General features: G+C 47.3%; 1 protein-coding gene across 11 annotated transcripts; it reads left to right on the top strand.

Moving 5' to 3' along the window:
• The first annotated feature begins 325 nt into the window (after positions 1 to 325).
• LOC133167260 (trafficking protein particle complex subunit 8-like) lies at positions 326 to 12,967 on the top strand. Of its 11 annotated transcripts, XM_061297890.1 has the most exons (23): positions 328 to 484; positions 1,630 to 1,735; positions 1,822 to 1,953; positions 2,035 to 2,259; positions 2,523 to 2,628; positions 2,693 to 2,887; positions 3,060 to 3,226; positions 3,343 to 3,417; positions 3,506 to 3,611; positions 3,687 to 3,844; positions 3,922 to 4,352; positions 4,728 to 4,881; positions 4,959 to 5,055; positions 5,254 to 5,322; positions 5,395 to 5,453; positions 5,647 to 5,835; positions 5,922 to 6,023; positions 6,179 to 6,318; positions 6,391 to 6,480; positions 9,475 to 9,528; positions 9,630 to 9,758; positions 9,864 to 9,950; positions 10,555 to 12,967. In XM_061297890.1, exons 2-23 carry the CDS (start codon positions 1,724 to 1,726, stop codon positions 10,703 to 10,705), a joined length of 2,928 nt encoding a protein of 975 aa, XP_061153874.1. In that variant the 5' UTR covers positions 328 to 484; positions 1,630 to 1,723; the 3' UTR covers positions 10,706 to 12,967. The 11 variants fall into 11 exon arrangements, 10 of the variants coding, with proteins under 10 accessions (XP_061153873.1, XP_061153879.1, XP_061153878.1 ...); XM_061297889.1 differs by having other exon boundaries at positions 326 to 484; positions 3,506 to 3,844; XM_061297895.1 differs by lacking the exon at positions 10,555 to 12,967 and adding an exon at positions 8,983 to 9,017 and having other exon boundaries at positions 327 to 484; positions 3,506 to 3,844; positions 9,630 to 9,727; positions 9,864 to 9,965.
• The last annotated feature ends 366 nt before the right edge of the window (positions 12,968 to 13,333 follow it).

Raw genomic sequence — 13,333 nt, forward strand, 5'->3', positions numbered from 1 at the left:
CTGCATCAATGTGCTTTTTTTTTCAAGTGCTCTTTTATTTTTCTGTTTAGTTTGAAAGTCCAGCAGGAGTTATTGATTGAATTTGCGTCATTCCCTGAGATGCTGGTGCAGCTTCTTCGTCAATGTCAGTCAGAGCAGAATTGCAGCCATCTCAGGTACTCCGCTGCCCCCCCACCTACCCCCCCTCGACATCAAGATGTTTTCGCTATGGGAGCCGCTTGTTTTTTAAAAAAAATAAATTTAATTCATTTGATTTTTTTGATGGTGTGCAGGTTCCAGCTGCTGTTCTCATGCGACTCGCCGTCACTGGATGGCCCCGGCCAGCTGAGCGTGATGGAGACCAACTCCTTTAAGCACAGCAACCAGCTTTCTCTGCGGCTGACGCAGGGCTCTGACAAGCACGTCAAAGACTACCTGGCTGCCTGTCTGGCCTCTGTCAAGGTGACACCAAGCTGCCCTCGTTACATCAAACTTGAAGACAGAGGTAAGTGGTTTCCCAAAAACTTCACATCTTTTATTTTGAAATTCACACCCAATTCCTTTTTCCCTTCTCATTTCTACATTTTTCAACCGATTCAACCCATTCCAACTTTCAACTGTTCATCATCTTTCTACCTATTCCACAACTTCCCACTTACCAAAAACTTCACATCTTTTATTTTGAAATTCACACCCAATTCCTTTTTCCCTTCTCATTTCTACATTTTTCAACCGATTCAACCCATTCCAACTTTCAACTGTTCATCATTTTTCTACCTATTCCACAACTTCCCACTTACCAAAAACTTCACATCTTTTATTTTGAAATTCACACCCAATTTCTTTTTCCCTTCTCATTTCTACATTTTTCAACCGATTCAACCCATTCCAACTTTCAACTGTTCATCATTTTTCTACCTATTCCACAACTTACCAAAAACTTCACATCTTTTATTTTGAAATTCACACCCAATTCTCCAATATTTCCTTTTTCCCTTCTCATTTCTACATTTTTCAACCGATTCAACTCGTTTCAACATCATTCTGCAGCATTCCTTCATTATTTATTCAACTTCTTCACCTTCACACGCAATTTCTTCAGGAATTGCAAATTCTAGTTATTATTCTACTTATTCTGCCCACTTTTTCGGCGCTTAGCTACTTCCACATACTTCAACCGATTCACTCCATTCCACTTTTCACTTATTCCAAATATTCATGGCAACACTGCTCACATTTCTTTCGTTCCAAAAATTTTCCGTTTTCCCATAATTCACAAATTTATGGCGAATTTTGCCCCATTCATTCTTAATGGCAGATTCAACATTTCACATTGTTGTTCCAGTTTCAAATTCACATCATTCAACACATTCAAATCACATTGGGGACATTCCCAAACTTGCCAAATTCAACATTTTCACGTTTTCATCTTTTATTTTGAAACATAAGGTCTTGGGATTCTCCAAAATTTCAGACCAAGCAACAATGTTGTGACTCGCTTCTCCTGTGCCATGTCAAAGGTGGGCGTCTGGAGCAGGGGTTTGGGTTTTTACAATAATTGGGAAATTCATACATTTCAAAGCTAACGCATGTTGCCAAGATGAAAGGCAAAATGCATTTGCTTTATGAGCAGCACTAACTCTCTGACAGGAACGTGGTGCTGGCCGAGCGCTGCGCTCTCCTCAGCGCCGAGATCCTCAAGAGTCAAGCAAAATACTCTGAAGCGGCTGCGCTGCTCATCAAAATGACCAGTGAGGTGAGGAACCTTGCCAAAGCTTGAAAATGGCGTGTCCCCCCCGCCCCTCTTTTAATTCACGTTGTCTCGCCACCTTTGCTGTCTAGGACTCAGACCTGCGTAGCGCTCTGATGTTGGAGCAGGCAGCCCACTGCTTCATAAACATGCGCACTCGCATGCTGCGCAAGTTTGCCTTCCACATGATTCTGGCGGGTCACCGCTTCAGCAAAGCGGGCCAGGTAAGCCACCCGGCCACCATCACTCCCTTTGGCCCGCCGCCATCTTGGGACGGCGCCGTTGACTTTGACTTGGTGGTGCAGAAGAGGCACGCACTGCGGTGCTACTGCCAGGCAATGCAGGTGTACAAGGGCAGGTCGTGGTCCCTGGCCGAGGACCACATCAACTTCACCGTCGGGCGCCAGTCGTTCACGCTGGGCCGGCCCGAGAAGGCCGCGCAGGCCTTCAAGCAGATCCTGACCAACGACAGCCGGCAGACAGCCGCGCAGCAGGGCGCGTTCCTCAGGGAGTACCTCTACGTTTACAAGGTGACAGCGCTCAGACCGCTATCCTTGAAACTTATTTGCTACTGCCTTCTGCTTATGGGAGTTAGACATCGCAGCCTTTTAACCATCTGTCCAAACAGTCCCAAAACTTTTAATGCCATTTCTGCTTGATTTTTCCATCTTTGCTTGAATGTATGTTCTTCCTCTTTTTAATTTTTTTTGTTCTTCCACTATTTGACATGTTAAGAAAAAATGTTGACGAACGAAATCATGTGCCGTGACGTGACGTCCGGCGTGTCTTGCAGACGGTGATCAGCCGGAGTGGCGTGCGTCTGCCTCAGCTGCCGCTGCCATGCATCCATGGCGCTGCCACCAGGGTCTACTTTGGGCACGAGCGCCGTCTAGCCGAGGGTAAGAAGGCGCCCGCTCCCGGTAGTACTCAGGTTGTGGCATGGGCATGACCTGGCGTTCGCAGGTGAGAAGCAGGCTGCCACGCATGTGTCACTGGACCAGGAGTATGACGCCGAGCAGGCAGCCATGTGGTGCAAGCTGGAGGAGCAGCTGGTGGCTGCTGCCAATCGAGGGGTGGTCCCCGCCAACTTTCAGCCCAGCCAGTGCTACCTCAACAGCCAGACGGACAATCTGCGCCACCCGCTGGTCGTTGTGGAAGGTACAACAGGCTACCTTCATTTCGCACTTGGTATTGGCATGCTTTTATTTTAACAAAGGCGTAGGGAAACCAAGGTTCTGACCCCAACGCTTTCATTACTGCACAGCTGACATGCGGCCACCCGGCAAATACTTGCCGCTTGTTGACCCGCTTCCGGCGTGGTGCTTTGCAGAGCCGGTGGTGGTGGTGGAGGTGGTGTTCAGGAACCCTCTGAAAGTTCCGCTGGCGCTATCCCGCCTCTCGCTGGTCTGGAGGTTTACGCGCGACACCCACGCTGCTGCCGCCACGGAGGACGCCGGAGAAGAACTCGTCAGCAACCAAGACACGTTGGAGCAAGAGGTCAGCGTCCTCCGGCGATGCCTCTTCCCAGGACAAAATGCTTATCCATTTGCTCGCTTGTATGCGTGTTTGTTGTCTCTGCGTTTGATGAACTCTGTCCCGCTTTCCCTTTCCAGTCAAGGCAGACAGATGATGTGCTCACTACCGAGACCATCCTGGACTTCCACTTGGCCCCCGAGGAAACCAAAATGGTGAGTTATAACGATCTGTGGCTGTCTTGAAGATGCTCATCTTTGTTAGCGTCTGGTGTATAACAGCCTTTGCGACTCGTAAACGCAGGCTCGACTCAGGCTGCTGCCGCACCGGACGGGCTGCCTGAGTATCACGGGCGTGGTCTATGACCTGGCTGCTGCATCCCCGGCGGAGACGCCGGACGACGATGACGGTAACAAGAAGGCGCCTGACCAAACCTTTGCTGTCCGTCAGTCACGTGAGATCCCACACGCCGCTCCTCTCACAGGGCTGCTGAAGGCCGAGACAATAATCGTCAGCGGCAAGCAGGACCTGAAGATCAGAGGCCCGCGACTCAATCACACCAAAGAGGACAAGATGTTTGTGCGCTACGGACCCGACCGGCGCTTGGAGCCCATCGTTACGCCACCGATGCCCCTCATGGAGGTAATTTGTTTGCGTGAATAAACAAACCAAACAGCTCGTCCGCCATGGGGATGTGTCCTCCCTTTTGTGTGCGTTAGGTGTTCTTCCTGCAGTTCCCGACAGCGCTGCTGTGCGGCGAGATCCGCAAGGCGTACGTGGAGTTCTGCAACGTGAGCGGCGTGTCCCTATGCGGCCTACGCGTGGCGTCCACTCACCCCGAATTCTTCACATTCGGGAATCCGTCGGCCGGCACGCCGCTGACGCCGCTTAGCCCCGCCTCTGCCGAGAACTTCTCGGCCTACAAAACCCTGGCGGCGGCACCCGGGTCCGGCGCGGCCTGTGAGACGCTGGTGTCTGCCGACGACTTTGGGCCCACGTCTGACGTGGTGGACGTCCCTGTCGGCGGCACGCTGGAGCCAGGACATTCCGTGCAGCTCCCGCTCTGGCTGCGAGGACCTGACCAGGAAGGAGTCCATGAGATCAACTTCCTCTTTTACTATGAAAGCCCAGACAAACGAAGCAAGATCAGGTAGATGTCGCACATACTCGGGACATTGCCTGATGATCGACATTCATCGGGTCACTTTCTGTCTCTACGTTCAATCCTCTCTCCCTGACCGCACTCCCAAGTATTCAATTCACATTGCAGATTGAAAGACCCTGGTGTTCCCCATAACTCTATACTTGGTACTGTTCTCTTCTTAACTCGTTCACTGTGGTGGATGTTATGTTGTCAACTGATTTTTACCTAGTAAGATTTTAACATGAGCGTGGGTCTTTGCTCAGCCCAAGTCTGTGAAATTCAGGTGATCAGACCCCCGCAATGACCAACACAAGCGAGTAAATGGCACTGTTGCAAAAGTGTCAATGTGATGACGATGATGAGCTCACTCTTCCTCCTCAGCCACCGGGTGGTTCGTCACTCGGTGTTTATTTGCGCCAGTCGCTCTCTCAGCGTTCAAGCGTCGGCCCACGCCAGCGCCATACCTCCTCAGCGAGGACAGGACCAGGATGGCGGCAGCACGCTGGTCTTCGTCGATGTTGAAAACATCAACACGGCAAGCACCCCGACATCAGCCTCTGGTCGCGCTATGATGCCACCGCTCATCTTGATAATTTGCCTTTGGCCTCGCAGAGCGACGCTGCCGTGCGCGAGTTCCACATCGTCCAAGTTTCCAGTGGCAGTCAACACTGGAGCCTCAGCAAGTGCATCAATCCGGCCAAGGATAAAGGTACAAAATGACAGCGCCCGCAGGTTACGCAACGCTGATCGGCTAACAGTTCGCGGCGCGTTTCTTCGCTTTGGAACACCGACAAGGTGGTTAAACACGTGGTAACGTTTAAGCACATTTGTTCTTTTCTGGCCATGTTGAACGATTTGGAAGGTTTCATCCGGTATTGACTGTTTTTGGGGTTTTTTTCCCCTCCAGACTGCAAAGTAAGCAGCAAAGAGCGAGCCAAGCTTTGTTTCAGAGCGGCACCGTGCAAAGCTCGCCGAGGTGCGTCGTTGCCACGTACATGCTCAACCGCACACTTCAATCATTGATCGTTCCTCGTGTTTGTGTTTGAAGCTTCCTTGGACCGCGCCGAGATGTTCACCTTTGCCGATGTCAATCTGAGTGACGAGCGGGTACGCCAAGCGGCCGTCTTTTGTGCACATAGACCCACACGACTCGGTTTAGGGCTGTGGCGGGGTTCATTCTGCCCCTGTCCGCAATCCTGGCAAATTGTCTGATATTTGACAAAATGTGCGATTATAACGGCCGTACCATCGAATAGAGTTGGGACACTTGACGTCATCACCGTTGTCAATATGGGTGCAGATTGTAAGTTCGGCCACGCCCTGCGGCGACTTCTTCTTCTGCTGCCGCCGGACGTCCAAGGCTTGCCGTGCCGACGCCTGCTCCTCGGGGTCAAGGACGCCCTCCGGGGGCAGAAGCCTGGGCGAGGACTTGGTCCGCGTGGTCAACGAGTGCGACCGGCTGGACCTCAACATTATTGTCATCTGGAAGGTCAGGTTTGCATGCGTGTTTGTTCAGAAAAGTGTGTTACAGAAGGCTTGTACTTGGAATCTGAAGTGCTATTTTCATGTGTGCAGGCTTACGTGGTGGAGGACAGCAAGCAGCTGATCCTGGAAGGTCAACTCCACGTGGCGCTGCAGGCGGTGGGCGAAGAAGCCACTTCCCTCGCTCCCAAGCAGGTGACCACATCTTTGGATGCCTCGTTTTGTGTTTAGCGTATCACCATATCACCATGTGTGGGTGGCTTGACCCGATCCGGCTTCTCTTGAGCTGACTGTCTGTGCGTTCTTGTTACTATGTCACACACGCACACGAAGTGTTGTCGCGTTATCAGGACACTCAGGAGATGGTTCTGCTCAAGTTCAAGTCGGATCCGCCACCTCCCGCCGTGCCGCCATCCACGCAACTCTCACGACTCATCAAGAGCAACCTGCGCTACTCGGAGACATACGCGCATGACTTTGCACACGACAGGTGGCGCGCACACGTGGGCACATCCAAACGAGGTGGCCAAATGCACTTGTAAATATTGTTTATTGTGTGCAGTGTTTGTGTGGTTCCCGTTTGTTTGGTTTTGTCCAACTGCTGCCGGACTGATGTAGATATCACAGTAGACCTCAGGCACAAAACCACCAGGTGAGTGTGTGGCTTTTTCAAGTTTGGCCCTTGCCTGCTCACTCACACATACAAACACATTCACTTATGGACACACAGACATGCAAAAATTCATACGCAAGTACACTAAAACACACGCTAGGACTTCCCCCCACCCCCCATCTTGTGTAGTTCTGAGTGGAGCGAGTGCGCGTGTAGCTTCACCTGGGTTGGCCAGACCCGCTACCGGCTGGCGCTTTGTCCCCGGCAGACGCGTGACCTGGAGCTGCAAGCCTGCTTCCTCATGCCCGGTGTCTACAACATCAACACGCACGCAGTCTGCGCCGCGCCTCAATGGCCATCACCGTGACGCCGCCGACGCCCAAACGGAGGTTGTGCAGCACGGCGCCGGACCAGCGCTTATCGTCATCAACGACAGCAGCCAATGACATTGGCGCAACACGCACCGCAAGGGCCAACGTGAAGAAGAGCCCAAAAGGGAGGCTAGTGTCCTGGACTTTCATCAGGAGCTTTCATGCAACCACTAACTGCAGTGTGCGTGCGTGCCACCAGATGACAGCATTAGTCGTTCCTTTGGGTCTCGTCAAGGTCAGCTTCAATTGACATTTGGGAAGTTGCAAGGTAAAAAAAAAAAAGCAATGTGGTTCACTTTTGACCAAGAAACTGAAAAAGTGCAGCATGTCTTAAATGTTTGACGAGCCCTCCCCCATGAATGCTGCGGGATGCCGCGATTATGAAATCGGTGCCGGTGTCCGAGCGCGACAAACTCAGATTATAAAGCGAACAATCTTGAGTTTTGTTTTTAAGTCTGACAATGACGTCACCTTTTGTGTTTATGGTGTATTATATTTATAACACTTATCATGTACATAGAAAATAAACCAACTAATTCTCCATTGACAGTGTCAACATTTGGGCTTATTTTTTGGTTTGCTTACTTGGTTTTGCCTTCTAGTTATAGTTGAGCTCACCCGGTTGTATACAGTCACCACATGTAGAACATGACTACAGCCTAAATGTTAATTACTTATATAGATATAATCAACATGCTTTAGTAAGAGAATGACCTGCATTGCTAGTATGTGAGGTGAATTTCCTTTCTAGGGATTAAAATTAGTGGATTGTGGCAGAAGCAAGAAGCACGTCTTTAACTGCCAACAAATGAACGAAGACAATATTACACGACAAAGAACGCACGTATAAAGCTTCCCTTAACTGCCTGCCTATAATGTTTAAAATATTACGACTAATGCCATTCTTCCAAGACCTTAATACATGTACAGTATTAACTTTATTATTTAGCTCAGCAACGTCAAACACCTGCGTGAAGCTGGCCCCCCACCCCCCGCAAAATTTAAGCAAAATAGTCTGTTTCGTTTGTGCTGGTTTGTGCAGCAAAAATGTTCGGTTGTGCTGCTATGGTATTTTAGTTATGAACGATTCTTTTATAGGTTATCCAGAGTTCACCCAGCCCCCCCATCTGCTCAAAATGAACCCAAAATGGTACCGTTCGTTTGTGCTTCGTTAGTGCTGGTTTGTGCAGCAAAAATTTTCGTTTGTGCTACTTCCGTTTCGGAGATATTACACATTTATTTTATAGCGATGACGTCACCCAGCCCCCCACCTGTCTCCAAATGGACCCAAAATGGTACCGTTCGTTTGTGCAGGTTTGTGCAGCAAAAAAATTCGTTTGTGCTGCTGTGGTGAATGGTCTTTGTTGTTTCGCTGGTCTCCAAAAAAACACTCAGTGGACGATGGCTGGTCCGGGTAAGGAAGCACTTCGGTGACACACGGCTGATTGGGAAAAGATTTATTCAACCGATGTCAAAGTGATGTCTCTCCAAAAGTTTGAGTGGCCCCAAGAGCAAAGATGTTTCAGCTCTTGACAGCACAGATGTTCGCCCCAAAAAGGCCCTCGCGCTTCTTGCTCTTGCCCCTTGCGCCCCTGCGCCTTTCGCGCTCCTGCGCGCTCCTCGCACTCTCGTTCCTCCTCGCGTTCTTGACCTCCTTCTATCTGTTCTCCCCCATCATTTGTACCTCGTAAGACAACAGCTGCGGTCCGAGTCTCACTCTATTGGTTACTTCCGATGCCCTTAAAAGTGCATGGACAAAGGTATTCCTGGTCACGGACGAATGGCCCTTCCATATTCTAAGCACCTACACATTGCTGAAACTAGATCTTCTCTGTACCGCAAAAATAGCTTAGGGTCTTCTCACTGCTGCAAGGTCGCCATTTAAGGTGACATACAGTGACGCATAGAATCCAAAATTTACCTCACTGCTTCCGTTTCGGAGATATTACACATTTATTTTATAGCGATGACGTCAGGTAGCCCCGCCCCTTTGTTTACTTCCAAACGACCCAAAATAGTGCCGTTCGTTGGTGTTTCGCTTGTGCTGGTTTGTGCTGCAAAAATGGTACCGATTGTGCCGGCTGCTACGGTTTTGCAGATATTACACATTTAATTTATAGCGAAGACGTCACCCAGCCTCACGTCACTGTATTTTGTCGCAAATTTCAAGCTCCTGGAATGCTCCTGATGCAGGACGAATACAAGGTAAATATGTTCTTAGCCTTTTTTTTCTTTTTTTATCTTACAGAAAACTTTCACTGCGGGGAATGGATTTGAGTACGAGGATATTTCTGTAATTATGTTTATTGTGCTCATTGATCAATTTCCTTGTTTTCAATAAGCCTATGTGATCTTTTTTTTTCAATTACATCTGACATGCAAAAGGTTAACCGCAACCTAAATACCCTGATGAGTCTATGTCTGCTCCAAAACATTTTTTTCCAACAATTCAAACAATGAATCACTGCACTGTGTAGAACACAGCATGTGGGAAGATCTTAGTATTTACTGATGCTGCTTTCACTCCACTTCCCAGGTCATTATAGATCTCCCAGGCATATGAAGTCCTCCTGCAGTATGCCACATAATGCCCGAGAGAATCCTGTGTCAGTCCTGGTTCAAAGCCAATGACTGCTCTCAAAGTAAAGGTCTTCTCTTTTAGCTCCAGACTGGAGGGAAATTCAAGCAAGGCAACTTCCTTGCAACTGCTACCAAGGTCAGTGTCAATCCACACAAACTCTCCCAGATTGTAGCTGTGAGTAACATTACCTGAACACAGAGCCTTGCCTGTATTGTTGTCCTGTGTTTTGAATGAAGACGGACACTGGGAAGGATTTCCAATTGGCCTGAGGCAGAGAGAGTCAGGAAGGCTGAGTCCCTCTTCAGCAGCAGTCTGAAGAGAAGCCATGCCACAGGTCTGCAGGACAGCAACGTTTGGACAAACAAGTGAAACTTGCCTTGTTACTTGTTGGCTTAAACTGCAGTACTGTGAGGAGCATTGTTTTATCAAATAAACACTTGGGATATTCCTCATTGCGCTCTCAATTACAGTGGAGATGTGGCATTGCGCATCAATTTGGAGAGCACCAGAGGTCAGGAGGACAGGTTTGAATATTTCCCCCAGCAGTTATGCCCTCTGTGAGTATACCTATGGGTTCACACTCTGTGTTGTGATGGTTTTCACCAGGTGGAGGAATTGGTTCCCACGTTCATAGTTCAGAACAGTCTTTTCAAATGAAAAACTTTCACAGAAAGAACAGCATAAGCATTGCAACACAGAATCAAATGCACAAGTATTGAGCACAAACACTTTTGATGTGCAAAGTTTAACAGGCTGTTGATGGTTCCCGTTTTTCAACAATGGTACCTTGACTTTTTTCCAGCCCACTTGTGTGTCAATATGCAGCCATTCAGGACAAGGAGAGAGATATGAAGTTATCTTTCTTTTTTTCGGTGGGACCGCTAAACCTCTCCAGTTTTCAACTGCACTGTCAGTAGATGCATCTGGCTGCAGATTTTTCTCCCCTTTTGTTTACTACTTCAGTTTGAGAAGTACTGCAGACATTGTCAGGCTCTCTGACGGTCGTGGCATCACACACATCACTCTTTTGTTTTGCAAAGCAAATCCGCATGTTTCACTCAATGAAGGAAAGATGACGAGCAACAAAGCGGTCCACACGAATGGGTAGGCTTTCATGCTTGAAAAGGCCTTTTTTTATGTTTTTGAACTCTGCTTCAACAGCTGCGGAACTTGCAGTGATGCTGGCGCTTTTGAAGAGAGGGACCATTATTGCTGTCCAGAGTGGCAAGTAACTTCCAAGTCTTGTTATTTGGGGAATAATCTCAGGGAGGAAGTGGGTGTTGTCTCTATCCCCATCAGCCATGGCAAGTGACCTGCTCTCCTCACATATTTCTGTCACCCACTCTCGGACATTAGTCTGGATGTGCTGATTTAATCCATCACTTGGTTCTTGTCCCTCAACTTCCTCATCTGAAATGGGGACAAATTCCTCTGCGATTTGCGCTCTCAAGTATTTCTTGCACCTTTCTGATGGGATAGGGGCTCCAGAATTGTCATTACCCTCCGTCTCACTCAGTGCCACAATGGTGATAGCACGAAGAAGTTCTTTTGCATGTTGCAAACATTGTGACTTAAGAAGCTGTGCTATTGACCTAACAAAGAAATCCTTAAAACGAGGTCTTTTGTTTTTCAGGCAGTCCCATCGGCAGATCATCTTAATGCAATGTGCTACATCTACCCTGACAAAACATGGGGGTAGATGTCCAGGTTGATTCCCACGTGAAATGTTATAGCACTCATTTATGTAGCTCTTCAGATCAGGATGAGGGGTAAAAGCTTTGACTAGAGCTCCAAGAATGGCCAGAGAAAAGCCACTCACTGCTTTTTTAGGAACAGATGCACCTGCATGGATCCATTCCTTCAGCCACTGTGTGATAGCATTAACATCTTTCTTCTCTGACAGCATCTGCATGACTGGGACACTGGAGCTGGTATGCCCTGTCATAACACCCTGATACAGGAAGATATGGCCAAACATGCCATTCGGCCTCATCAGTTTTTTAACTATTGAGCCAGTTGCATCAACACATAATATTGGGTGGGATTTCTTTAAGCTCTTGTACACATGCATTTGTGTTTGACTCCAATAGTGACAGAAGAACTTGTCAAGTCCAATGTCTTTGATGCTGTCACTGTGAGGTGCACTGTATTTCAACATCTGCAATGATAAAATTGGATTTTGGTCACCTAATGCCAAATCATTTTTCTCTTGCTTTGCCTTGCGGACGGTGGCCAAATTTGGCAGGTGGCTTGGCTCAGGGTCTCCGAAGTCCATCGATTTATTTGCCTGTGATGCTCGCCATACATGTGGTTCCATCCTGCCCTCACAAAGTTCCTTGGCTACCTGCACACGCAACTGTTCAGATAGAAACCGCTTTGAGCTACCAGTGTGTAGGGAGTCATCACTGTTCTTAATGAAACAGTTCAATATTATTGGACTGTTAATTTCTGGCTCCCCACTACAATTAATGTTGAGAAGGCCATGACACTCCTTGCAGTATCCTCTGATTTCGATATAATTATTTGAGACCAATGGATAGACCTTGGCTCTTTTAAAAACAAATGTGCAAGGAGTTTTGACTGTTTTCCAGATTTGTTCATTTAGGATGTGGGTCCAGGTGCCAGGCTTCAAAATTGTATATTCTCTTTTTCGGGTTCAACTGTTCTTATCTCTGTATTCAGCCTTTTCCGGAATAAATTCCATCCACTTGTCAAAAGGAATATGAAGCTGAAAGGACTGTTCAGGTCCTTATTCCGAGCTTGCTTCACTGCTAGTTTCAGGATCAGTTTCATCATGACTGAATCCCAGAGCTGACAAGATATTGCGTCTGTTTGTTTTTACAAAGGTGTACAGAGCCTTTGCAGACATCTTCTTTTCCAACTGGTCACTCAGATCTGTCCACACAGTAGCGCTTGGAGTGGCTACGTTACCATTTTCAAGTATGGCCTCTTTTGATGAGCAGAGAACTGCAACAATTAAATCATTGTCTACTGCTGGTTGTTTGGGCATCTAGTTGAAGGACAAATATAAATATAATCAGGATTCATTGCTTGAATAATTAAAATTACACATGCGTGATCATTATAATTGCTATGCATGGACGGAAAAATGATGCAAAGGGAAAAATATTTTGACATCAAAATGTATCAAGCATGCTTTCTTTAGTAATTTAGTTTTCTTGGTCAGTGCAAATTACACATGTATAATAAGACAATGTTAGCCAACTAACTATTCAGACTACCTAGGGTGTTTTTAATTCTATATTGTAGGAACTTTTTTTTTTTACATTTTACTTACATTGGTCAATGGTCACTTCCCAGAAAAAGACGCTTTCTGTCACTCACTGTTATTAAATCTTCGGAGATAGTTGTGCATTTGTCGCTTGAAAAAGTTGCACGTCTTTGTTTTTCGCCACCCTGTTGCGATATGTCTTACAGGTGCGCTTGATTTGGTTCCCCCGTGAGATTTTGTTTCCCCTGCCGCGGGAGCGCGCACACCTTATTTGGAAACCGAAAAACCGATGTCGTACGGCGTCAGCACTACGTTGTTTTCAATAAAAACATGAAGAACTCACGTTTGCGTCAGTCAATTTTCATTTTTATAAAGGATTATTCTCATTTGATGTCTTTAAATACATCCGCGTTTTGCCATTGAAGCGGGGTGCATTCAAAGACCAGTCGTACAGACGGAATACTCATTAATTCACCAAAAAGCAACAATATAATTACGTGAGCTCTTTGCATAAACCTCGATGCAAAGAAACTCCTCTTTTTGGGTACAGGCTACAAGGAGTATGTATTACAAAGGAGACTTTATACTTAATTGTGATCATCATTCATCCATCCATCCATTTTATTTTATTACTCAGGTATTTTCAAAGCAAATTAATATCGTTGCATTTATTAATTTGCTTTAACATGACAGCGCAATATAATTAAA

This window comes from Syngnathus typhle, linkage group LG14 (genome assembly GCF_033458585.1).
Source record: "Syngnathus typhle isolate RoL2023-S1 ecotype Sweden linkage group LG14, RoL_Styp_1.0, whole genome shotgun sequence".
NCBI lineage: Eukaryota > Metazoa > Chordata > Actinopteri > Syngnathiformes > Syngnathidae > Syngnathus > Syngnathus typhle.

Bases quoted from the DNA above. Each gene is read 5' to 3' on its own strand.
- LOC133167260 (XM_061297889.1), top strand. The intron at 2,260-2,522 runs GTGACAGCGCTC...CGTGTCTTGCAG, and splicing joins AGTACCTCTACGTTTACAAG to ACGGTGATCAGCCGGAGTGG. The intron at 2,629-2,692 runs GTAAGAAGGCGC...TGGCGTTCGCAG, and splicing joins CGAGCGCCGTCTAGCCGAGG to GTGAGAAGCAGGCTGCCACG.